Source organism: Lutra lutra, chromosome 7, assembly GCF_902655055.1.
Source record: "Lutra lutra chromosome 7, mLutLut1.2, whole genome shotgun sequence".
Lineage (NCBI taxonomy): Eukaryota > Metazoa > Chordata > Mammalia > Carnivora > Mustelidae > Lutra > Lutra lutra.
In genome coordinates, this window is record NC_062284.1 from 98,052,730 (window position 1) to 98,076,356 (window position 23,627).

At 40.6% G+C, this 23,627-nt stretch overlaps 3 protein-coding genes across 7 annotated transcripts; 1 reads left to right on the forward strand and 2 right to left on the reverse strand.

The window, feature by feature from the left end:
- Positions 1–660: 660 nt before the first annotated feature.
- RPS29 (ribosomal protein S29) lies at positions 661–2,663 on the reverse strand. Its single transcript, XM_047738048.1, has 3 exons — positions 2,502–2,663; positions 2,170–2,269; positions 661–772 (listed from the first exon to the last, which is right to left on the reverse strand). Exons 1-3 carry the CDS (start codon positions 2,561–2,563, stop codon positions 764–766), a joined length of 171 nt encoding a protein of 56 aa, XP_047594004.1. The 5' UTR covers positions 2,564–2,663; the 3' UTR covers positions 661–763.
- Positions 2,664–8,641: 5,978 nt separating this feature from the next.
- Positions 8,642–20,225, forward strand: LRR1 (leucine rich repeat protein 1). 5 transcript variants are annotated; one of them, XM_047738043.1, is made up of 4 exons: positions 8,651–9,130; positions 13,383–13,484; positions 14,948–15,669; positions 18,386–20,225. In XM_047738043.1, the coding sequence occupies exons 1-4, from the start codon at positions 8,921–8,923 to the stop codon at positions 18,624–18,626; spliced, it is 1,275 nt and encodes a 424-aa protein (XP_047593999.1). In that variant the 5' UTR covers positions 8,651–8,920; the 3' UTR covers positions 18,627–20,225. The 5 variants fall into 5 exon arrangements, with proteins under 5 accessions (XP_047594003.1, XP_047593999.1, XP_047594001.1 ...); XM_047738045.1 differs by having other exon boundaries at positions 8,652–8,944; XM_047738046.1 differs by having other exon boundaries at positions 8,652–8,944; positions 13,386–13,484.
- Positions 20,226–22,293: 2,068 nt separating this feature from the next.
- RPL36AL (ribosomal protein L36a like) lies at positions 22,294–23,536 on the reverse strand. The gene is made up of 2 exons (XM_047735489.1): positions 23,402–23,536; positions 22,294–22,715 (listed from the first exon to the last, which is right to left on the reverse strand). Exon 2 carries the CDS (start codon positions 22,696–22,698, stop codon positions 22,378–22,380), a length of 321 nt encoding a protein of 106 aa, XP_047591445.1. The 5' UTR covers positions 22,699–22,715; positions 23,402–23,536; the 3' UTR covers positions 22,294–22,377.
- Positions 23,537–23,627: the final 91 nt, after the last annotated feature.

Below are 23,627 nucleotides of genomic sequence, written 5' to 3' on the forward strand. Positions count from 1 at the left end.
CATCCAAGCTTTCAACAAATCCTGTCATCTTGCTCTTCTAAAGCCATGTTTGTAGCCTACCTCAAACACTCTTTTATCCTAGTCGGAGCCAAGATCACTTGCCTTCCAACAGACTTGTTTCCCTCCTTCCACCCTTGCCTCATCCAAGTTTATTTTGCTGACAAGACCCATGAACTTTTAATCACCAGTCTCTCCTTCCACATACAAACATTTGACGAACTTACAGTCTTTCATCTGTTAATTACCCCAAAAGCCAGGACTGCTACCTCTGCACCTCTAGGCAATGCCGAGGGTTCAGTAGTTTTTTTTTTTTTTCCTCTTCAAAAAAAACATGTTTCAACAGTTCTATCTCTACTGCCTAGCTCACTGTAGCAAATCTATTACCTATAAAACACTTGTCTGAGGTTATATGCTGGGTGCTCCCATATGTAAGTCATTTTATGTTAATAAAAAATGTTTTTATGCAAATAAAATCTTTTAAAAAAATGTTATGAAATATAAAAACAACGCTGGCATTTTTAGCAGAGTTCAGCATGAGTACTTTTACATTAAAGGAAAGTAAGCCACATATGTTGGTGATGAACCGTTGAGAAAAATAGCACATTTTAAAAAGGAGATTCCTGTAATCAATTGACCATTCCATCCACTTTAAAGCACTCATAATTTGAGGATTTTTATTTTATGTACAATGAGCTGGCATTAAGGTAGATATCTTGGTTATCTGCAGGTAGGTATCTTGGATGACCCATTCAAGGAAGTTCACTTAATCCAACTGCAAAGAAAAAGGGGGGGGGGGGGAGACAAGAAATGTATTAATCCAAAACGTTTAAATACCTATTTTATTCTCACAAACACTGGCTCTCATTACAGAAGAATGAGGTTCAAACCAGAAATTTAACCCACCCAAACTAGCCACCAAGCTCTAAAAATCTTAAAATATGTACTGAATGTTTACAACAAGCTGTTCCACAAACCACAATTATATTCTTTTTTTTTTTTTAAGACTTTATTTATTTATTTGACACACAGAGATCACAAGTAGGCAGAGAGGCAGGCAGAGAGAGTGGAGGAAGCAGACTCCCCTCTGAGCAGAGAGCCCGATGCGGGGCTCGATCCCAGGACCCTGGGATCATGACCTGAGCCGAAGGCAGAGGCTCTAACTCACTGAGCCACCCAGGTGGCCCCACAATTATATTCTAGACTGTAATCTTTAGTATTGGTATTCACTTCTTCCGTCAAAGAATTCCCCACTAGAAAACACTACTACATAAAATAATCTTTACCAAAACCTCGGGCTGGTTAAGTAGATAACTAATTACACAGCTAGTATTTTGGTATTCAATGTGTGAGAGACACTACTATAGCAATCATTCGTAAGTTAACTCATTTAACCCTGTCCTCTAAGTAACCGGGCCACAAAGTTATTAGCTCAAGGGCTTGAGTCCATTCTCGTCACTGACACACCACCTCCCACCCCACCGAGTGAGATACATGAACCTCCACAATGTAACAAGCATATACTTGCTAAGTGGTCAAAACTAAAAGTCAAACCCTATGATACTTTGTGTCTACCGGACATCATACTTTAACACCAGTAACTGTATCTCAAAGAGCCAAGAAAGTGGTAGTTTTCACCATAGGGGGAAGAAAACATTCTGGCATTTATCTAAATTTTAGAAGTGAAGACAGCTCCACATATATGTAACTAATTTTTACAACAACCTTGCCATTTACTTTTCTCAGGCAGAAACGGAACTTCATGGAACTGGACTAAAGTCAGTGTACTCTTATTAAACAGGAGATTTTATCTGAATCCTAAAGCCTGTCTGGCCCCCATTCTCAAGCTCATTCCAGGATATGCTATCTCACATCTCCAGGCAGGCAGTGGCCAACACATGTATTTCGCTGGAAAATATCTAGATACGATTAAAGAGATCTGAAACTTAATTTCCAGTGTTTTCTAAAACTGACTGCCACTAGTAAAAAGGAGTGAGGCTGTAAAATCTATCTCATTACCCTGTCCAAACTCTTTAACCGTGCTGTCCGATACCCCAAAAAGCCCCGCTAACAACTAAGAGAAAAAACGCTGTTGATGGAAAGCTCAAAGTAAGGAAGTATCTACGTTCCCAGCTCACAGAACCGGGAGAAGACAACCCCGCAGCCGCGTACCTTAATGAAGCCTATATCCTTCGCATACTGACGGAAACACTGGCGGCACATATTGAGGCCATATTTCCGGATCAGACCGTGCCGGTTTGAGCAGACGCGGCTGTAAGAAGAGAATGCGTTACTGCGAGCCGCCGAAATGGAAGGATTCCGCACTCGGGGGCCACCACCCGCACCACCGATCATTCGCCACCCGTCAGAGGCCCGTAATGGCGGCAGTCACGGCTCCAGAGTCGGTCTACCCCCACGAGGCGCGGCGGACTCCTCTCCATGAGAGATCTGGCTGCGTCACAACCGAGTGCAACCCTTCCCTAAAACCACATTCTGTTTCTTACCAAGAACGAGAACCCTGGCCAAATTTCCTCGGATGGCTCCAGTAGAGCTGCTGGTGACCCATCTTGCTCTCTCGGATGCAACGAGGCAAAAGGAACGAGCTACCTCACGCATGCGCTCTTCAAATTTTCAAGACACGGCTTACCCAGAATGCAGTGCCGACTAATGACGCGAGCGCAGTGCGGCTATGCTGTTTCGAGGTAGTATATCTGGGCGGTCTCGGAAACAGGCTAGGCTGGCACAGCTGATGACGTCAACGCAGCTCGGCCTTTAGTGTTAACTTGCGCTGCTCTCAAGCGCCGGGCGCGGTGGCGCGCGCCTGTAGTCCCAGCTACTCGGGAGGCTGAGGCAGGAGGATCGCTTGAGCCCAGGAGTTCTGGGCTGTAGTGCGCTATGCCGATCGGGTGTCCGCACTAAGTTCGGCATCAATATGGTGACCTCCCGGGAGCGGGGGACCACCAGGTTGCCTAAGGAGGGGTGAACCGGCCCAGGTCGGAAACGGAGCAGGTCAAAACTCCCGTGCTGATCAGTAGTGGGATCGCGCCTGTGAATAGCCACTGCACTCCAGCCTGGGCAACATAGCGAGACCCCGTCTCTTTTGAAGCTGAAGCCATAAAGAATGAGTTTTGAACTCCTGGGAAATAGAAAACAGGAAAAAAAATCTTTTCATCGCCTGACCCATTAATGTTCTTAATTAAAATTTTACACTTGGAAAAAGGATTTTGCCTCGACTCAGCACTGACACCTGCTGGGATAAATTAACAAAATAACTTAAAGTCAGCTGTAATAATTAAGAGTCAACAGTAGGAGTTTCTCTTTGGTCAAACAGAATGCGTTTCAGAGCTGTTCTTTTTTTTTTATTTGAGGGACACACTCTTAGAGATACACCTTCAGCAACCAAGAAAAATGAGAGGCTTACTGTGTTTGATATTTAAATGTAGTTAAATATAAGCGAGAAACAAGTTGCACAAGGTAGGTTGCTTTGACCGGACGATTTCGTTACAACTACTAAAAAATGAATGTCATCTAATAACCTGCTGAAAGATATCTAAATTCCACATGGACGTTTATAATGTCTCTAGATAGACCTAAAACTGTACATGATACCAAAATCAAAGCTTTAACTAAATCTACAAAATGTACCACAGAGTGAAAATTCCAATAAAATTTTACACATGAATTCTTGTATTAAAACTAAAATACAACACTTCTTGAGGTATGCTCTTTTAGGATTCTGAGGGCAAGAGTGCCCCTCACAATCATTAAATTAGGTACTTTGGTGCAGGCTGAAGGAAGAAGGCAAGTCAGAAATTTAAAAACCAGATATGACTTGATTACTGTTCCTAAAACTTGCAGATGTAGGGAAGAAAATGGGATTATCTCAAAGAGCTCTTCCTTCCAGTGTCGACTTGTGTGACTCAATGACATGTACACAACTAAGTAAGCAGAACACTATGTCTTATGATGGATGTACTCGTGGTGTACAAGAGGAGCAAAGAAGAGAAAAATTAATTCTAGCTCAAGATATACTTAAGATGCCTTTGAAGTAAGCCTTGAAGGGTGGAATTTCTACAGGCAACACTAGATGGAAGGGAATGCCTAAGGACAGGAAGAGTTTGAGTCAAAAAATGGAGTCGTGGAAGGTGAACAATCTTGTGTAACTAGAGTTGAAGATGCACAAAAGCTGAGGGACAGGTAAAACAAACGTATTTCATAGTAAAGCCTGATTGTAGAGGGTCCAATGTCAAACATCTATAGTTTTCCTAGAATTTATATCAGTCATTGATGTGTAGTTTCCAAAAATTCATGTGCCTCTCAAAAGTTAATACAACCTTTCCTGACCTATAGGCTTCTCAGACCTTTCCTACCTGGTGCACATAACTTTTAAGAGATTACAATGGTTCTGAGATCAGTTCCATAAATATTTCAACACTTCTGATATAGAATTCTTTGGGCCTGAAGAAGTGTGAACTCATATAAAAGCAAAAAGGAAAAGGACAAATAAGAAACAATTAGTTAAACTTGAACAACCTGTTAAACTATCTTGATATTCAAGTAGTTGAATGTTATGTTAATGTTGAATGTTGAAGCCAATGCTCACTGGCCATTCCAAAAATCCTAGAGCCTTTAAGAATTATGCTAAATCTACTCTGCCTGTGCTCTATAAATGGAACAAAGCCTAGATGACAGCATATCCCTTTATAACTTGGCTTACTGAATCTTTCAAGCCCACTGTTAAGGCATATGCTCAGAAAAAAATGATTCCTTTCAAAATATGACTGTTTATTGACAATGCCCCTGGTCACCCAAGAGCTCTGATGGAGATGTACCATGAGATTAATGTTGTTTTCATGCCTGCTAATACAGTATTCATTCTGCAGCCTATGGATCAAAGGAATTATTTCAACTTTCAAGTCTTTTTATTTAAGACATCTGTTTTGTAAGGCTATGGCAACCATACATAATAGTTCCTCCACTGGATCTGGGAAAAAATTAATTGAAAACCTCATGGAAATAACTCACCATTCTAGATCCCATTAAGAACATTTACAATTTAAGGGATGAGGTAAAAATATCAACATGATCAGGAGTGTGGAAGAAATTGATTGCAACCTTGAGTTCTAGCACTATTTGTTTTAACACGGACTACAGAAAGGTCAGGAGCAAATCCCTTTACTCTTTTCAGCCTCTATTCCCTTCATGAAAAATGAAAGAATTGAATTGGAATATCTGTAAACTATGTCTCAGCTCTTAAAGTTTAGATTCTATGACAGGAGACTCCTTAAAAGGATTCAATGTGGCAGCCGTATAGATGGTGGATCATTGCATTAGCCCTTTAGCTGATCCCTGTCTCTTTGCTTGCTCCACCTTTAAAGTAATCTCTCTTTACTGACCACAATCACCTTTCCTAAACAGGTCTGAATTTCATCGCCTGTTGAAATTTTTCAGTGGTTTCCCAGAACTTTCAGGCTAAAGTCCCAAAGCCCTGGTTTAGCAAACAAATTCTTTTCATCATCTGGCTACTTTATACTCCTCTAATGGCTGACATTTATCCCACTGTAGTATAATTGCTGGTTTGCTTGTTTCTCCTAAACACTGCAAAATCATCTCTGCCTTCTAAATATCTAACATAGGCGCTGGCATACAGTAAGAACACTATAAATACTAAATAAGTGAATAAGTATTGAAGTAAGAAGACCTGGTAAGTTTAGGAATAGTTCTGGAGGAAAGTAATGCAGCTCTCCACTGACATGGTAGCACTAACAGGGGAAAGGTGGACATTAATTAGGAAATCATAGTGGGAACATAACTTACAAGACCTAATTAAGGAGCACCAACAAGGGCAAGGTAGCACTATATAGGCACTATATAATCTAATGATTAAGTGCATATTTGTTAATCCTTTAAATAAATAAAACTTTATTTAATGAACTTTATGATTTAAAAAACCAACTTTAGGGGCAGCTGATGGCTCAGTTCATTAAGCGTCTATCTTTGGCTCAGGTCATAATCACGAAGTTGTGGCACTGAGTCCAGCATAGGGCTCCCTCCTCAGCTGGAAGTCTGCTTCTCCCTTTGCCTCTGCCCCTCCCCCCTGCTCACGCACACCCTCTCTCTCTGTCTCTGTCTCTCTCTCAAATGAATAAATAAAATCTTTTTCAAAAGTAAATAAATAAAAAATAAAAAACCAACTCTAAGATCTGGTCCCAATGTGCCAGCGCAGGCAAACATACACTGCCCATAGATTATGACCTAGCTGTTTAATAATATGATGTGACTATGATTTACTAGTTTGAAACCAAGTGAGCCACAAACCTAAGTGAGTAAAGTTTACTACAGGTACAAATGAAGGGGGAAGAGTCAGAGATTCAATTAATTAGCTGTTGGATGCTGTGTGCACCAGAAACCCAGGGAACTAAAGGAAATGAAAGGTAATTTTAAGTGCAATTGAATTTTTAAACTCCAAAAAAGGAGAACAAGATGTTAAAGATAGCTAGTGGAAACTGAACTGGGTTTTGAAAGATGAATAGGATCAATTAGTATGAACACAACAGGGGTGGAAATAAGTGTACTATGTAGGCCAGGAGGAAGGGGAACCAATTGTCCAGAGGGAAAACTAATCTAGACATCATTTCTTTGATTCCTTTTGTTAAAAACTGTACCCCACTTTAAAATGCCTTGAATTTTCATACTCTGTCAGTCTGCAGTTCAAACTAGCTTGAGGTAATTGAGGGCAGAGGAGAGCAACACGCAGACTTTGTTTGTGTGGTAGTAAAGACAGAAGTGTGAATGGGTAATCAAAGAATTTTTTTTTAATAATCTCTGTACCCAACGTGGGGCTCAAACTTGCTATCCTGAGATCAAGAGTCCCATGCTCCACCAACAGCCAGGCACCCCTAAAGAATCTTTTGCTTCATAAACAGTTCCAGAAAGACCAAAATAAATGCCATATCCAAGTATTTCAGCCATTAAAAATGGGGACACTAAGGGAGAATATTGGGGGGAGGGAAAGAGATGAGATCTCAAAAACAAATATATGTTTATTTTACTTTCAGTCCAAATATTATTTAATAAGATAACCTAATTTCTGTATTTTGGGAAGCACACATCTTTGAAAATCTGGCAGTTAAGAAGATAAGTTTTTGTACACACAGATGTGGGAAACAAAGGCAGAAGGAAATGTAGATAAAATTAAATCACCTTATAACCTACGAGATCTTGAGTCTTCTTTAACATTTGCAAGTCCTTTTGGAACCTCCCTTATCTTTACTTCCCCTAACCCAAAGTATATAATCACTTGCTCCTCAGAATCCTGGGGCAGTGGGGAGCAGCCCTAGATGCCTGTGCCTGATGTCCAGGCAAAACCACCATTTCCCACAGAAGATCTCTCAAGAATTCTTTCTTGGCCATGGACTCCGGACCCTACCAACAACATTCAAAAAACTACATCAACACTATTATTTTATTCTAAAATCACCTCGAAACTGTTAAGAAACTTTTATATACTTAGATTATTTAACATCTGATCACTGAATCCATGTTTCATTTACCCAGGTTAGCACCAAATAGAGAGTTGGAGTTGTTATATTCTTGGTTTTTGTACATATCTATTCTAATTGAAATTACATCAGCTTGTACATTTAAGATTTTCTCAGCTCCCAACTGTCCCTGAAAGTTCAGAGTGTATTTGAGGTACCTGTCATGATTTAAGCTGGTTTTTTATTGTTTTACTCAAAGAACAAAAGTAGGTAATACCTGTAAAGTCTGTTCTTGAAAACTCTAAGGTGTCGTTTTAGTTTAGTTTTGTTTCCCTCTGGCCATGAGATTAGCTGTTGCTAAGTGCGGAGTTGTGTTTTCATACTCTACATGCAAGAACTTTTAAAAACCAATTACGTTTTTGGAACTAGAATCAACAGATAACACTTTAGGTTCAACATGTTGTAAACAGTGATGTTCACTTAAGGATAAATCATTATAGGGTCATAATTGAATTGAAAATCAGTATTTCTGTAAATCCTTTCACATTCGCGAAAGTAGAGCTCAAACGAAATGAATGTTTAACAAAAGGCCGGTACGAAGGTGAGGTGAGAGAGGCGCCTGGGACACAAAATTTAAGGAGACAAGACTACGACCCTGAGAGCACCTCCTTCGCCCCGCCTACAGCCTAGCCCTCCATTAATAAGTGTAAGGAATTCGAAAGGCATATGGGGTCTGGACGGTCTTAACAAGTGTCAGATACAGTTAAGCCAGTCACTCCATCCAACCGCTACTAAGCATTTGTTCGACAGAAATCGCCAAGTTAAATACTGTCCTATCATTCAGTTCTGACGGGACAGGTGTTGCCTCCGGAGTGAGCGGAACCACCAAAAACAAAACAAATACCATCCCATCAGCGCCAGGAAATGCCGCAATGGGCAGCTCGTAAAGTCCCAAGTTCCGAAGCTATGTAGGTAAAAACACTCTCCCTTTAACAGGGGAGCACCCGCTACCCTTTGGGAAACTCTTAACTACGGAACAAGCGCAGGAAACCCGTTAAGTGTCAACAGCGGAAACTAGAACTCCGCCCCAAACAATAACCACCTGCGCCGCCAGCCGCAAGCGTTCCTGGGAAAGGACGTTGTGCCTTCGCCAGTCGCCGGTATCGGGAGGCAAGAGCCGAATCCTCAAGCGGCCGGTATCCGCGCTCCGCCGACCGGCAGCCCCAGTGAGGACTCGGCCCTGCAAGTAAAAGGGGAGGCAGGCGCCCCCGCAGATCCACAGAGCCGCTGTTCTGAGAAAATCCGAGCTGTGGTCACTCCGAGCAGACAGGCAGATCCGGGGACAGCCCGCGCGCTCCAGGACCCCGGCGGCGGCGCGGCGCGGCGGGAAGGGGGAAGTTTCAAAGCCGAGTTCTGGATTTGGTTTGCAGCTTCTCGCAGAAATGAAGCTCCACTGCGACGTCGAGGTAGTCAGTCGGCATTTGCCGGCTCTGGGAATGAGGAACCGGGGTAAGGGCGTCCGGGCGGTGTTGAGCCTCTGTCAGACGCCCAGGAGTCAGCCTCGGGCTGGGGCTCGGGACGATAGAGGCGGCCCGCACCCCACCTGCTTGCTCATTTCCACCTTGAAGGACAAGCGCGGGACCCGCTATGAGGTGCGTGGACCGAACCGGGCCTGCCTCGGGAGTTGGCCACGAGCTCTTCCCTTTCGGGTCGCGCATGCTCGCCGGTTCCAGAGGTTGGAGCCTGTCCTGGGGGCGGATACCTGAGCCCCACCACTCCTCCCAGCCCTGGGCGTCTCCCTGTGAACCCGAAAGAGGAAAACTTTTGAGAGGGCACATTTTCCTTATTTTTCTTTCCTTTTTTTTTTTTTTTTTTTTTTTGCCTTAAACTGACAACCTTTCTATTCAGTAGTGGTTGGTAGCCTTGACCTTTTAAAGCCTCTGGAAACTCGGTCTGCGTGAAACTAAACTTTAAATGAAACAGCATTCCAGTTTGTGGGACCAGTAAAATAATTGCACTTTCGTTCAGTAAGTTTTTTTCCCCCACGGTACTTTCCCTAGCTTTTTTTTTTTTTTGCTTTAAGTGATGCTGGATAGTATCCAAGGTCTCTAGACCAGATTAGTATAGTAGTATAGCAGTAATGCTTTGGGTTGCATCTTGATATTTTTATTAATGTTACTGGTTACTGCATCTCTCTCTCTCTTTTTCCTTAAATGTTTAATTTCCTAAGACTTGATTTTCTAGGGCGAGGGCTTTTTCTCCTCTACAGAGCAGTAGTAAACTCTAAAAACAATTGGAAGTTGAAACAATTTTCAAAACACACGTTTTATAAAATTCTTTCTTCCTCATTTTACAAGGCACTATGTTATTTTGTCAGAATGACTGGAATACCCTTATGTCTAAATAAAGTTTAGACATAAAATTGAGGGGGCAACTCATCTCCCACCCTTGCATCTGACTCTTGTCCAGATTTTATACAGTTTCTAGGATTATTCCCTCATAGTGTTGTACTCCACAATGAATACTCTTAGTTGACGGATGTGTTTATTGCATCTTATTCAGAGACGCTTAGAAATTGATACAGGCAGTTGAAAGTATAATTTCTCCTTTTTCATGGAATCAACTCATATAGTCTTTCAACTTGAAAGGACTTCAGCAATCACCCAACATTTTATAGGTTAGAAGACTGTAAGGTGACAGAAGCAAACTCATAACAAGAATTGTGTCTCCCTTTTCTTCACCATTGTCTTCCCCAAAACCTCTGTCAAGCCCAGCTCAGGTAGTGTATTTTTTTTTATTTTATTTTTAAATTTTATTTTTTATAAACATATATTTTTATCCCCAGGGGTACAGGTCTGTGAATCGCCAGGTTTACACACTTCACAGCACTCACCATAGCACATACCCTCCCCAATGTCCATAATCCCACCCCCCTCTCCCAACCCCCTCCCCCCATCAACCCTCAGTTTGTTTTGTGAGATTGAGAGTCACTTATGGTTTGTCTCCCTCCCAATCCCATCTTGTTTCATTTACTCTTCTCCTACCCCCTTAACCCCCCATGTTGCATCTCCTTTCCCTCATATCAGGGAGATCATATGATAGTTGTCTTTCTCCGATTGACTTATTTCGCTAAGCATGATACCCTCTAGTTCCATCCACGTCGTCACAAATGGCAAGATTTCATTTCTTTTGATGGCTGCATAGTATTCCATTGTGTATATATACCACATCTTCTTTATCCATTCGTCTGTTGATGGACATCTAGGTTCTTTCCATAGTTTGGTTATTGTAGACATTGCTGCTATAAACATTCGGGTGCACGTGCCCCTTCAGATCACTTGTAGTGTATATTTTTAAAAAGTCTGTAACGATCTCTTCCTTAAGGTTTAAGGTTCACTAGTAATGGTAGGTCGTGATCCTAATCAAAACTTTATTGAGAACTATGAGTTGAAGGTTTACTGTGTGCAAGATGCAGTGCTAGATGCTGTGGGAGAATAAACTTGATTTAGTCACTATCCTTCCAAGACTAGAAAGGAAAAAACAAAAACTAGTGCTTGCACTACAAAGGTGGGCTATGATAAATGCTATAATAAAGGTAGAAGTATAATAGTAAAGTATCAAAAAGCTAAATGAATTTCATTACAGAGGCTTGAGAAAGTGGGTTGTTTTTTTTTTTTAAGATTGATTGATTGATTGATTTGAGAGAGAGAGCAGGAGCAGGGCAGAGGGAGAGGGACAGGCAGACTCCCTACTGAGCAGGGAACCTGATATGGGACTCAGTCCGAGGACTCTGGGATCATGACCAAAGCTGAACACAGATGCCTAACTGATTGAGCCACCCAGGCACCAGAGAAAGGTTTTGTAGAAGAGGTAGTGGCACAGGGCTTGGAACATAGTGGGTGCTCAGGAAACGTTTGTTGGAAGAGTTAAAGTGGTGTTGTTGGGTCCTGAAGACTAGGTATTAGTGCTAAGTGTGGAAGTATCTTGGGGATCTTTCTTATACCAACTTTTCTTTTTTTTTTTTTTTTTAAAGATTTTATTTATTTATTTGACAGAGAGAGATGAGGAGAAGCAGGCTCCCCGCTAAGCAGAGAGCCGGATGCGGGACTCGATCCCAGGCCCCTGGGATCATGACCTGAGCCGAAGGCAGAGGCTCAACCCACTGAGCCACCCAGGCGCCCCATCTTATACCAACTTTTCTATTCCATTGTTCAGCTACTACCCATCTCACTGTAATTTCTAAATCTGTATCTTTAACTAGTCCTCTCCTAATTTCCAACTTGAATCTTCTATCGATTGGAAATCTTCACTTAGATGTGTTATAGCATTTCATACTCAGATACCTAAAAATTAATTTTCTTTGCCACCCTAAATTTGCTTTTCTCTTGGAATTCTGCAACTCATTAAATAGTGCTCTGCTCTTGGGATGCCTGGGTGGCACAGTTGTTTGAACATATGCCTTCAGCTCAGTTCATGATTATGGGGTCCTGGGATCAAACCCTGAGTCAGGCTCAGAGGAGGGTCTGCCTCTCCCTCTGCTGCTCCCCACCTCGTGTTCTCTCTCTCTCTCAAATAGATAAATCTTAAAAAAAAAAAAAAAAAAAAAAAAGTGTTCTACCCAGAAGCCTTAAAGCTTTTACATTCCCACCTCTAATAAAATATTGAATTCTTTCAGTTCTACCTCATAGGTATCTTTCAGATTTTCATACCTCCTTCTGTCCCAACTGCAGTCTAAACCACCATTAACTCTTCCTTGGCTAGTCTCTTAAAAGATGCTCCTATTTCTACCCTCCCCCATCCTAATTCCCCCTCTCCCAAAGTTCGTTCTTACACTGTGGTTAAAGGGAAGTTATCAAAGTGTAGATCTATGTTCACAACTTCAAGTCGTTCAGTGGATATCATTTGCAGGATAAAATCCAAAATTCTTGACATGGTTTACAAAATCTTTCAGGCTTCAGTCTCTACCTGTCCGGGTTCAGTTGCCTCTACGCTGAATCCTTTAGCCATATTGAACTTCCTTCAGCTCCTCACAGCTGCCAAACTCCCTTGCCTTCAAGGCTTTGTACCCGTTTTTCCTTATCGGTATGCTATTCCCTCTCTCTCCCCAGTATCTTCACTTGCCCAACATCTCCTAATCTTTCAGTTCTCACCTTTAAGGTCACCTTCTTTTCCCTAGACCAGGTAAGATTCCTTTGCTATATAAGGTCTTAGAGCAATCTCTAATTCTCTTATCTTAATATTTGTTGTGCTTATAATTGCTTACTTAATAATTGTCTCTCATCAGACTGACAACTTTATAAATGTAATTATCATTTGGTTTTTTTCACTACTATTGTTTTAACCCCCCTGACATAGTACCCGGTACAGGGTGGCTTTTCAGTAAATAATTGTTGAAATCTAAAGCAGAAGCAACATTTGTCATTAGAAATTTTTGAGCACCTATTATGTGTCGGTCACTGTTGTGCCTCCATGGATACAGTATCAAACAAAGGAAACAAGATTCCTGGTTTCTTGGAATTTATAATCTTGTGGGAGTGTGTCCACTTGGGACTAATGGACTGAAGTTAAGAAGGCAAGTAACTACTTTTGGCAGCTCCTACTATGGTCACATAGTTGGAATGGGAGAAGAGGAGCATTCTCCCAAACGGGATTCACAGGAAAGGGTTACTGGGCTGATAAAACAGTAGTATCTACCAGAAGCTAGATAAGAAATGTAGCTACCCAAATGCTTAAAAAAAAAAAGAAAGAAAAAAAAAACCCACAATGAAATTAAAACTAAAACTTAAAACCACAAAACTCCCAGACTTGAATAAAAAGCCTGGCAAAGTGACTGGCACATTCTAGTTGTAATAAATATTGAATCACAATACCTGGTTTTGTCCTTTTTTTCTCATTGGTTTTAAGCAGCTAAAGGACAACATTGAGCAGTTCTTCACCAAATTTATGGATGAGGGGAAAGCCACTGTTCGGTTAAAGGAACCTCCTGTGGATATCTGTCTAAGTAAGGTATGGTATTAAAAGCTCTAATGGTTAGGTTGGTTGACTGTATTTTCTTTATAAGAGGCTGTTTGAGCATCCTGATATCCCACTTAGCTGAACAGGGATGGACATTTGACAGATGTGTTTGAAGAAGCAATGGCAGCTTCTCTGGCATGCTGTACCAGCTCTAAAAGTGCAGAGAGGCTATGCAGGATGGGGGTGGAGGAGAATGACTTAGCTCTGTGCTCCAGATGGAGCCTTATGGTGTTCTTAGAGGGGAACTCTGGAAGGCCAGTGGCACAAGTCTACATTTTGCCAGCTTAATCAGGTTGCAAATCTAAATTTGGTGTAAAAAAAGATAAAATGCAAGTAGGACAATTTAGGGGGTGTTATATTTATTATCATTTTAGAAAATACTTAAACCATTAAAATAACTTTTTTTTTTAAAACAATTTACTTATTTTAGAGAGAGAGTGAGAGAGCATGACCAGGAGAAGCAGAGAGAGAGGAAGAGAGAATCTCAAGCAGACTCCAAGCTGAGTTCGGAGCCCAGTGTGGGGCTCGATCTCATGACCCTGAGATCATGACCTGAGCCAAAACCAGGGTCGGATACTTAATGGACTTAAGCCACCCAGGCACCCCTAAAGATTTTATTTTTAAGTAATCTCTACACCTAATGTGGGACTTGGACCTACAACCCCAAGGTCAAGAGCTGCATGCTTCACCAAATGAGCCAGCAAGGTGCCCCATCTCAGTTCATCTTAAATCCGTCTTTTTTTCTTTTTTTAATGATCTTATTTATTTGTGGGTGCCTGGGTGGCTCAGTGAGTTAGAGCCTCTGCCTTCAGCTCACATCATGATCTCAGGGTCCTGGGATCGAGCCCTGCATCGGGCTCTCTGCTCAGCAGGGAGCCTGTTTCCCTTCCTCTCTTTCTGCCTGCCTCTCTGCCTACTTGTGATCTCTGTCTGTCAAATAAATAAATAAAATCGTTAAAATAAATAAAATAAAAATTTTATTTATTTGATAGAGAGAACACAAGTTGGGGAAGTAGCAGGCAGGGAGAAGGGAGAAGCAGGCTCCCCCCTTAGCCGGGAGCCCTACAGGGGGCTGGATCCCAGGACACTGGGATCATGACCTGAATAGAAGGCAGCTGCTTAATGGCAGAGCCACCCAGGAACTCCAAACCCAACCTTAAGTGGAATCTTTTCATGCTTTCCCATCTTACTTTATGCTCTTTTAGTTCCTTTTTAAATGGTTTTATTTAGAGTGTGTCTTTCAACATAACCTTTTTTCAGAAATTTTCAAAGTTTTTGTATCTATATTGAAATTTAGTCAATAAAGTGCTAAAATTATTTTTACTGCCATTTTCAAGAAACGATTGCACCATTTTGCATGTATAATTTTACAGAATTTGTTGTATGATGAATTAGCTTGCATATATTATCTAAAATGGAATTTATAATTGTACGACTTACTTTTATTTATTCAGGCCAATTCCAGCAGTTTAAAAAGTTTCCTTACAGCTGTGAGACTGGCTCATAGAGGTTGTGATATTGAAGCACGACTTACAACCTTCACACCAGTGAAGACTTCAGAATTTGAAAAATTTAAAACTAAAATGGTTATCACATCCAAAAAGGACTATCCTCTAAGCAAGAACTTTCCATATTCTCTGGAACATCTTCAGACTTCTTATTGTGGGCTCGTCCGAATTGATATGCGTATGCTTTGCTTAAGAAACCTGAGGAAATTAGACTTGAGTCACAACCATATAAAAAAGCTTCCAGCTACAATTGGGGACCTCATCCATCTTCAAGAACTTAACTTGAATGACAATCACTTGGAGTCATTTTGTGTAGCCCTGTGTCAATCTACACTCCAGACGTCACTTCGGAGTTTGGATCTCAGCAAGAACAAAATTAAGGCACTCCCTGTGCAGTTTTGCCAGCTCCGAGAACTTACAGATTTGAAACTTGACGATAATGAATTGATTCGATTTCCTTTCAAGATGGGACAGTTGACAAAACTGCGTTTTTTGTCAGCAGCTCGAAATAAGCTTCCCTTTTTGCCTAGTGAATTTAAAAATTTATCCCTTGAGTACTTGGATCTTTTTGGAAATACTTTTGAACAACCAAAAGTCCTTCCGATTATAATGCTGCAAACGCCATTAACTTTATTGGAATCTTCTGCACAAGCGGTATTATATAATAGGTAAGACTTTAATAGTCATAAAATGTGGTATCTAGCATTCTAGTATTCTCATCATCCTCATTGTAATAGTCACAGTCTTTAACATAGTTTACAGTGCTGTGCACAATCTGTCCCCTTGCACCAGTGACCTTCTTGGTGCTCCTTACCCCGGCTTGGAATGCTTTTCTTCCAGAAGGTTCATAGCTCACTTTCTCACTTCATTCAGTTCTCTTCCCACATGGCACCCAGAAAGGCCTTTCCTGACTCTATTTAGAGTTTGATCCCCCACCTCCTTACACTGCTTGACTTTTTTGTCATGGGATTTATTACCTGGCATTACATATTTTTTAACATTTGTTTTTCTGTCAGCTTTCCCCACTATAATGTAAGATCCATGAGGGCATGGACTTTGTCTTATTACTTAATATTTCCCCAGGGCCTAAAATGTGATATTCCTCTGTTCCTACCATATATTAGGCTCTTAATTAATATTTGAATGAATGAATGAATGAATGGCAGTTGTTTCTCCAAGAGTGGTCCCTGACCAACAGTATCAGAATCACCTAGGAACTTGTTAGAGATGCGAGGTTTTAACTCCACTATAGACCTATTGAATCAGAAAATCTGAGGGTGGGGTCTAACCCTTGTGTTTTCATCAGTCCTTCCAGGTAGTACTGATGCACTCTAAAGTTTGAGAATTACAATCTGGCACAGTGGTCAAGTGTGGTCTTTGGAGTCAGACTTGAGTTTGATTCCTGGCTTTACCCCTTAGTGTGGCTTTAGCAAGTTATCAAACCTCCTTTGATTCAATTTTCTCATCTGTGAAACAGGAATAATAGTAACCACTTTACATAGTTGTGAAGATAAAGGAGCTAATACTTAGGCATATAGTAGGACTCAATAGCTGTTGGTTCTCTTCCCCCTTTTCTTTGAACACTAACTGCACTTGGTTTCATGAGACCCCAAACTCCATGCTTCTTTCATATAGGAGACTAAGACGTAGACCAAATTATTATCGAGTGCCCATAAAATTGTAGGAAGACCATATTTCAGAGACGGGATTGGTTTTTTAGTGGGTAGAGAGGATTTAAAACAAACAAACAAACCCTTGGGCCTAGAAAAATACACAGAATTTTGCATACAGCTTTATAATGCTCATGGACCCTGACTGAAATCAATTACAACCCTCCCTCCTCACCATTTGTATCTAAGAGCTCTTAGTTTAAAGTGGTGATTCTCAAACTTTATTTCACATTTGGAGTCACCTAAGGAGCTTTAAAAATTCTGATGATTTGAGACACCTGGCTGGCTCAGAACTGACATCCAACATAGAAAAGTGGAAGGAAAATAGGTGATCAAAATGTGATATGATAGGGAAGGTAGAAAAATAAATTGATAGTAGTGAATGATATAGCATGTAGTATTTACATTGTTTTTTAAACTTGACCTCTACTGGTATATGTTCTTTTAAGGTGACCTTAATTTTTACTAATGTATAATTTTGCGTGTTTTCAGCCCACTTGTTATAAAAAGAATACCGATCCAAAACTATGAGAACAATGCCTTTATCTAGCTGCTGGTGAATTGCCCTAACTACTGGTTACAAACAAAGTTATGGTCTATTAGAAAAATTTGTGGGAATTTAAATTATGTTAGATAGAAAGTACAGTTTTTAACTGTTACCTATTTCCCTAGGCTATAACCAACAGCCTGAAAGAGATAAACATAAATATGTGGTAGACACTCCTAGCACAGTTTTTTTTAAAAATTGTTATTTATACAAGCAAGAAATTAGTACAGGTGAAAAAATGAATTGCAAACAAGGCTGGTCACTAATCCCTTATGAAAAGGAAACTATTTTTTATTTGACATGTATCTTTTCAGACTCTAAAAGGGTTTTGAACCCCAGTTTAAATTATGAGTAGATTTTATTTATTTGTTGAAAAAGATCTGAACACCTATTACGTGCCAGCCTAAGTTAGGGACTAGAGAACAAAGCATAGACTCTGTGGGAGATAGACAAAGTGACTTGGGGCCTGGTTGAGTTTGGGGGAAGGAGTTGAACAGTGGGTAGGCAACCTCAAAAGACAATCTTACAGTGGCTCATAGATGAGGGTAAATAGTTTGATTTTAATTGCATTGGGCATCATTGGAAGTTTTAAGTAGGAAGGGTGAGTGATTTAAGCAAGGTGAGGTCAGCCTTACTGGCTTAGCCAGCCAGTAAATTAAAACAAATACCCCAAACAATAAGTGTTTTAAATCTGTTTCACAGTTTAAAAGTCCCTTTTGAACAGTGGATGCCTAGGAGAGTATTTGGATTTATTTACGTAAATGTTTCTTCACAAATAGAACTCGGTAATTTTCCCATTACCATTATGAGAATTGTGTAACAGAACTATACCTTTAAATGATCATGTTATACTGGTCTTACAGTGTAGATCCATAAAGGACAGATGACTCTCTGCAGTCTATTCCATGGGTTTTGCTATTAAGTGACAGTGCTAAAAGATACACTTTATGGAGTAGTATAGGTATACAATATGTCGTATGGTGTTTTTAGTATATTTTCCCCATTCTTAACTGTTTGGACGGGAGGAAAATATACTGAGTCACTTAATTAAAGATCTTATTTTTCTATGGTTATAACTTAGTGCCCAGTAATTCATGACCTAATGCATGAAGTTCTGAATCTAGTAGTGTATTAAAAAAATTTTTTTTGAACTTTTTTTCCCAATAGGATTCCATATGGCTCTCATATCATTCCTTTTCATCTTTGCCAAGATTTGGATACTGCAAAAACCTGTGTTTGTGGAAGATTCTGTCTAAACTCTTTTATTCAGGGAACTACTACTATGAATCTACACTCTGTTGCTCACACTGTGGTCTTAGTAGATAATATGGGTGGTACTGAAGCCCCTGTTATGTCTTACTTCTGTTCTCTAGCCTGTTACGTAAATTCCTGTGATATGTTAAAGTAATAGGTGATACTACAAAAGGAAATTCCATTTAGTTACAGATCAGTTTGGGATTCATTTGTGGTTTAACTGTGTCAAACTGGAGAAAGGGAAGCCTTTCATATACTTGAGGGGAAGATGTTACTCTAACATTTTCAATCATTTGACTGTAAAACCTTAATTTCATTAAAACCTATTTAATTTCATTGTGAAGAAACAATTTTATCAGTTTATTGCACATGTATTTATTTCAACCTAGTGTTTCCAGAATGGGTTGTGGGTTATCTTTTAATGTTAAACAGATATTGATCCCTATCACTCCAGTCATAGAGTTTTCTTAACAATTTTCTTCTTGAGTTTCAATTAAAAAAATTGAGTTCCTATATGTAGAAAATATACCTTGAAGGACTAACATAGTCTAAATTTTAGTGAAAACTTGTTTGGTATGAAACCACATAAGCATACCGCTTTTTGTGTTTTTCGAGTATATTATTCTACGTATGGAATTCTATATTCAAGCATAAAGTTGGAGCTGCTTTGGGATAAACAGACTTCAGCTTTTATAGGTTTTATAATGTTACTCACATCTTTGTTGTGATTTCTGTTTTTTAACTTCCAGAGTTGGAACACAGTTTTAAGGTTGGGTAGGAGTTAAAAATTGCTACTTTTTACTGACTGCATTCTGTATTTGAAGGTTCTTTTTTCTGTTTATTATTTTAGTCACTTAATATTTTTATTTTTTAATTTTAAAAGTGGTAATACACCAACTAAACTATGATGAGGATTTGAACCAGGGGAAAGGAATGGAAAATGAAGCTGCTTGAAAAAATTGTGGAAAACAAAATCAGAACTGCTCCATTCTGTTCATTCCTATGGCCCTTCTTCAGATCAGCCTCTTTTTTAGATCACTGCAATAGCCTCATAACCGGTTTCTGGGAACAAAGGAAGTAAAAGTTACTAGAGAAAGCCATCTCTGGTCTTAGCATACCATTGCTGCTTTGGGCCAGGACTTACGGTTAGTCTGTGTAAGACTATTTCTTATGGCTTAGGTAGCTGCTACTTCCTCTGTCCTAAAATATTTATTTGGAGCATTTTATTCTTTTCTGAAATTACAAGTATTCCCGAGTAAATACTGTTTTAACTGTTAGAAGAGTTTTATTAAAACTTTATGTATAGGATCTCTAAAATGTAGTTTCTTCTCAGAGTGGATTCTTTGATCCAGAGTAATTCTTGGGTGACCTTAAATTTGTTTTGCTTGTGGTCAAATTCTTCCCGCAAAAGATTTCTATATAATTTCTAGTTTTCATTTAAAAAAAAATCATATATAATGCAAAAATCGCTTACACATTAAAAAGAGCTGCATTTAGCTCCATCTTTGTTCCAGGTGTTTTACATACAGTATTTGATTTAATCCTCACAAATTACCCTAGGAGGTACCATGAACCCAGACCAGAGATTTTAAGCCCAGGTTTTATATACCTTCTAAAGTTAATTCACTTAAGCTCTTAAAACCAAGAATTCTATAATTAAGTAAAACATCTTAGGATTTGCTAAACTCAAAATGTTGAAGGATTACCCATAAATATTATGTAACTACATTAAAGCATTGTTCTTTTAAAAATGTATTGTGGCATATTTAACATGTGTGTATCTGATTTTTACATGTTCTTATAGAAGTTATTTTTTTATTTATTTGAGAGACGGGCAGAGGAAGTGGGAGAGCAGACTCTTCACAGAGCAGTAAGCCCAGGACCCTGGGAACATGACCTGAATCAAAGGCAGACACTTGACTGAGCCACTCAGGTGCTCCAGAAGTTTTTCATCAACAAATGCAGAAGTGTCTGTGTGGGGACTAAGTGCCAACCAGCTGTTAGTCCTACACCCCAGCCCTTTGCATTATTCATCTACAAGCCATCCCATGTAAATATCTTGGCCAACTTAAAATTCTTGTACAAAATGCAGAATTTGTCTTCTCATAAACCATACCCTTTGTCATTCTTTCCTTTTGATACTCATGTTTTGCCTTCTGTGTGTTATAAGGCTCACTTCTTTAAGTTTTAGCTTTCCATTCTGTTTTCATTGGTAACTGCATACTTTCTCAAACCTCCTAATAACCAAGAAGTTTTAACATTTGAGTATCTCCAGGATGGCTTCTTAAAGAATCAAAAAAGTTTATGCCATCATGGACTCACTGTTTTTTCACTAGCTTCAGAATGTCTTTCAGTGGGCTCCTGGGTGGCTCAGTGGGTTAAGCTGCTGCCTTCGGCTCAGGTCATGATCTCAGGGTCCTGGGATCGAGTCCCACATCGGGCTCTCTGCTCAGCAGGAAGCCTGCTTCCCTCTCTCTCTCTGCCTGCCTCTCCGTCTACTTGTGACCTCTCTCTGTCAAATAAATAAATAAAATCTTAAAAAAAAAATGTCTTTCAGTTAGAAGTCGGTTTTAAACTCGTGCCTTACATTCAGGACCAGTCTATCACAGTGCTGTCCCAAAAAACTGATGGAAATGTTCTGTATCTGTGTTGTCCAGTAGGTTGGCCACTCAGCATATGTGGCTATTGAGCACTAAATGTAACTAGTGTAGCTGAGGAACTGCATTTTTCATTTAAATATCTATGTAGGGGCGCCTGGGTGGTTCAGTGGGTTAAAGCCTCCGCCTTCTGCTCAGGTCATGATCCCAGGGTCCTGGGATTGAGCCCTGCATCAGGTTCTCTGTTCTGTAGGGAGCCTGCTTCCTCCTCTCTCTCTCTCTCTGCCTGCCTCTCTTCCTACTTGTGATCTCTGTCAAATAAATAAATAAAATCTTTAAAAAATATATCTATGTATAGCTAGTGGTCCCTACTGGACACCAACTTGCAAGTCAGCTCTTCTTATACCCCAACTTGGATACTCTGTCTGCCCCATTCAGTCTGCTATACACAGGCCTAATTTATCCTTATTTACTTTTTTCAAAATCTGATTTACACCTTTCCCAGCAGCTTGTCAGTTATAATTATGAATTCACCAAACACATTAATTTGAAATTGACCAGAAAATGTATGTTTTTTTTCCCTATGTGATTTATATCCATAACCTAGTTTATAAAGTTGGGAGGTGGGACTCCTGTTTTCTTTATATATAAATACAAAATTCCAATTTTGTGGAACTAAATCTAAGAAAGAATTTGAGAATAAGGGGCACCTGGGTGCCTCAGTCATTAGGCGTCTGCCTTCAGCTCAGGTCATGATCCCAGAGTCCTGGGATGGAGCCCCACATCAGGCTTCCTGCTGGATGGGAAGCCTACTTCTCCCTTTACCACCCCCACCCCTGCTTGTGTTCCCTCTCCCTGTCAAATAAATAAAAATCTTTAAAATACATACATATATAGATAGATAGATATTTGAAGATAAACCTTAGTTCATTGACAAATTTTCTGTTATTTTGAATCACACTAAGCATGTGATTCAATTCACTAAGCATGTCATTCTATTTAGATTAAAAAAAAAACAGTTGGGGGCGCCTGGGTGGCTCAGTGGGTTAAAGCCGCTGCCTTCGGCTCAGGTCATGATCCCAGGGTCCTGGGATTGAGCCCCGCATTGGGCTCTCTGCTTAGCGGGGAGCCTGCTTCCCTTCCTTTCTCTCTGCCTGCCTCTCTGCCTACTTGTGATCTGTCTGTCAAATAAATAAATAAAATCTTAAAAAAAAAAAAAAACAGTTGGGTAAAATATCACTTTATTTTCATACAGGTAATTTTTCTACAGGGTCAACATTTTCTTCTCAAAAATAAGAAACTCAAAGCTTAGAACTGGATCACTTGGCCCTTTCTCTTCTTATCTCCTCCCAGTTCAAAATGCTTGCATCTCTTAATGGCCAGCATCCTCTTGGACCTGCAGTTAGGTTCAACACATTCAAGCCTCAGCACAATCTTCTTTGTGGTTTTAGCCTTCTTCCGGAAAATGGGCTTTGTCTGCCCACCATAGCCACTCTGCTTCCGATCATAGCGCCTCTTTCCTTGGGCATAAAGGGAATCCTTGCCCTTCTTATACTGGGTCACTTTGTGAGGCTGATGCTTTCCACACTTCTTACAGAAAGTCCTTCGGGTTTTAGGAACGTTGACCATCTCTGCAGCAGCGCTGTCTGCACGATGAAAATGTAAAACATTTGAAGTTAAAGTAGCAAACTTAAAACATTTTTAATAAAGTGCTTGAAAAATATAGGAAAACATTACATATGTCAGTAATGTATAAACCCACCAAGTACTCCTTTTACCTATGACTCAATACGAAAGTGCACACCTTTTTGTTATGTCCAGAATATTTATGGAATAAGACTCACTTAAAAGCAGCATAGGGGCGCCCAACAGCCAGTTCCCCGTACAAAGTGGGGTCCTTTGGAGCTTAATTTACTGTGGCCGTCCCAAAAAGCGTAGTGGTATTTATCTGATTTTCTTTCTCAGACCCTCTCACACCCTTTTCCTCCATGTTCTAGCTCCCGGGTATGTCCGGTTCAGTGCCTGGTTTCGGTCAGTAGCTCCAGCTACCGCCCGCTTCCGTTCCTTCTCCGGGAACCGGAGCTGTCTGGTTGCACTTTTCCCCTCCGAAGCACCATCACCCATGGGCAGCGTTCAAGGCTGACGTGTCCCTTAATTAGCATCTCCCGGCCCACTAGCCGTCATTCGTGAGCCCCTTTCCGAGGGGAGAAGCCCGTTAACTCTGCCAAGGCAGCGGGCCTCGCCCTCCAGTTCCTACAAGGGCCTGGTCCATCTCCAGATTCTGAGCACTGGAAGTTCCTGCTGAGACTGCTACACTCCCGTCTTAGCTTACCGGGAAACTCGGCAACCAAGATCCTCGCCTCACTCTGCTCGCGCCTAACAGGAAAGGGAGGATGAAGCGGAAGTAGGAACTGAGCGTGAGCGACAGTGCTACGGACCAATAGGCAGCAGGCAGCGGCGGCCCGTCGTCTCCGGACGCGTCCGGGAATCTCCAACCAGCGGCCCAGGGGGAGGGCCAGAGGGGTGTGGGGCGGAGGACCGCGGCGCTCCGCCGGCCA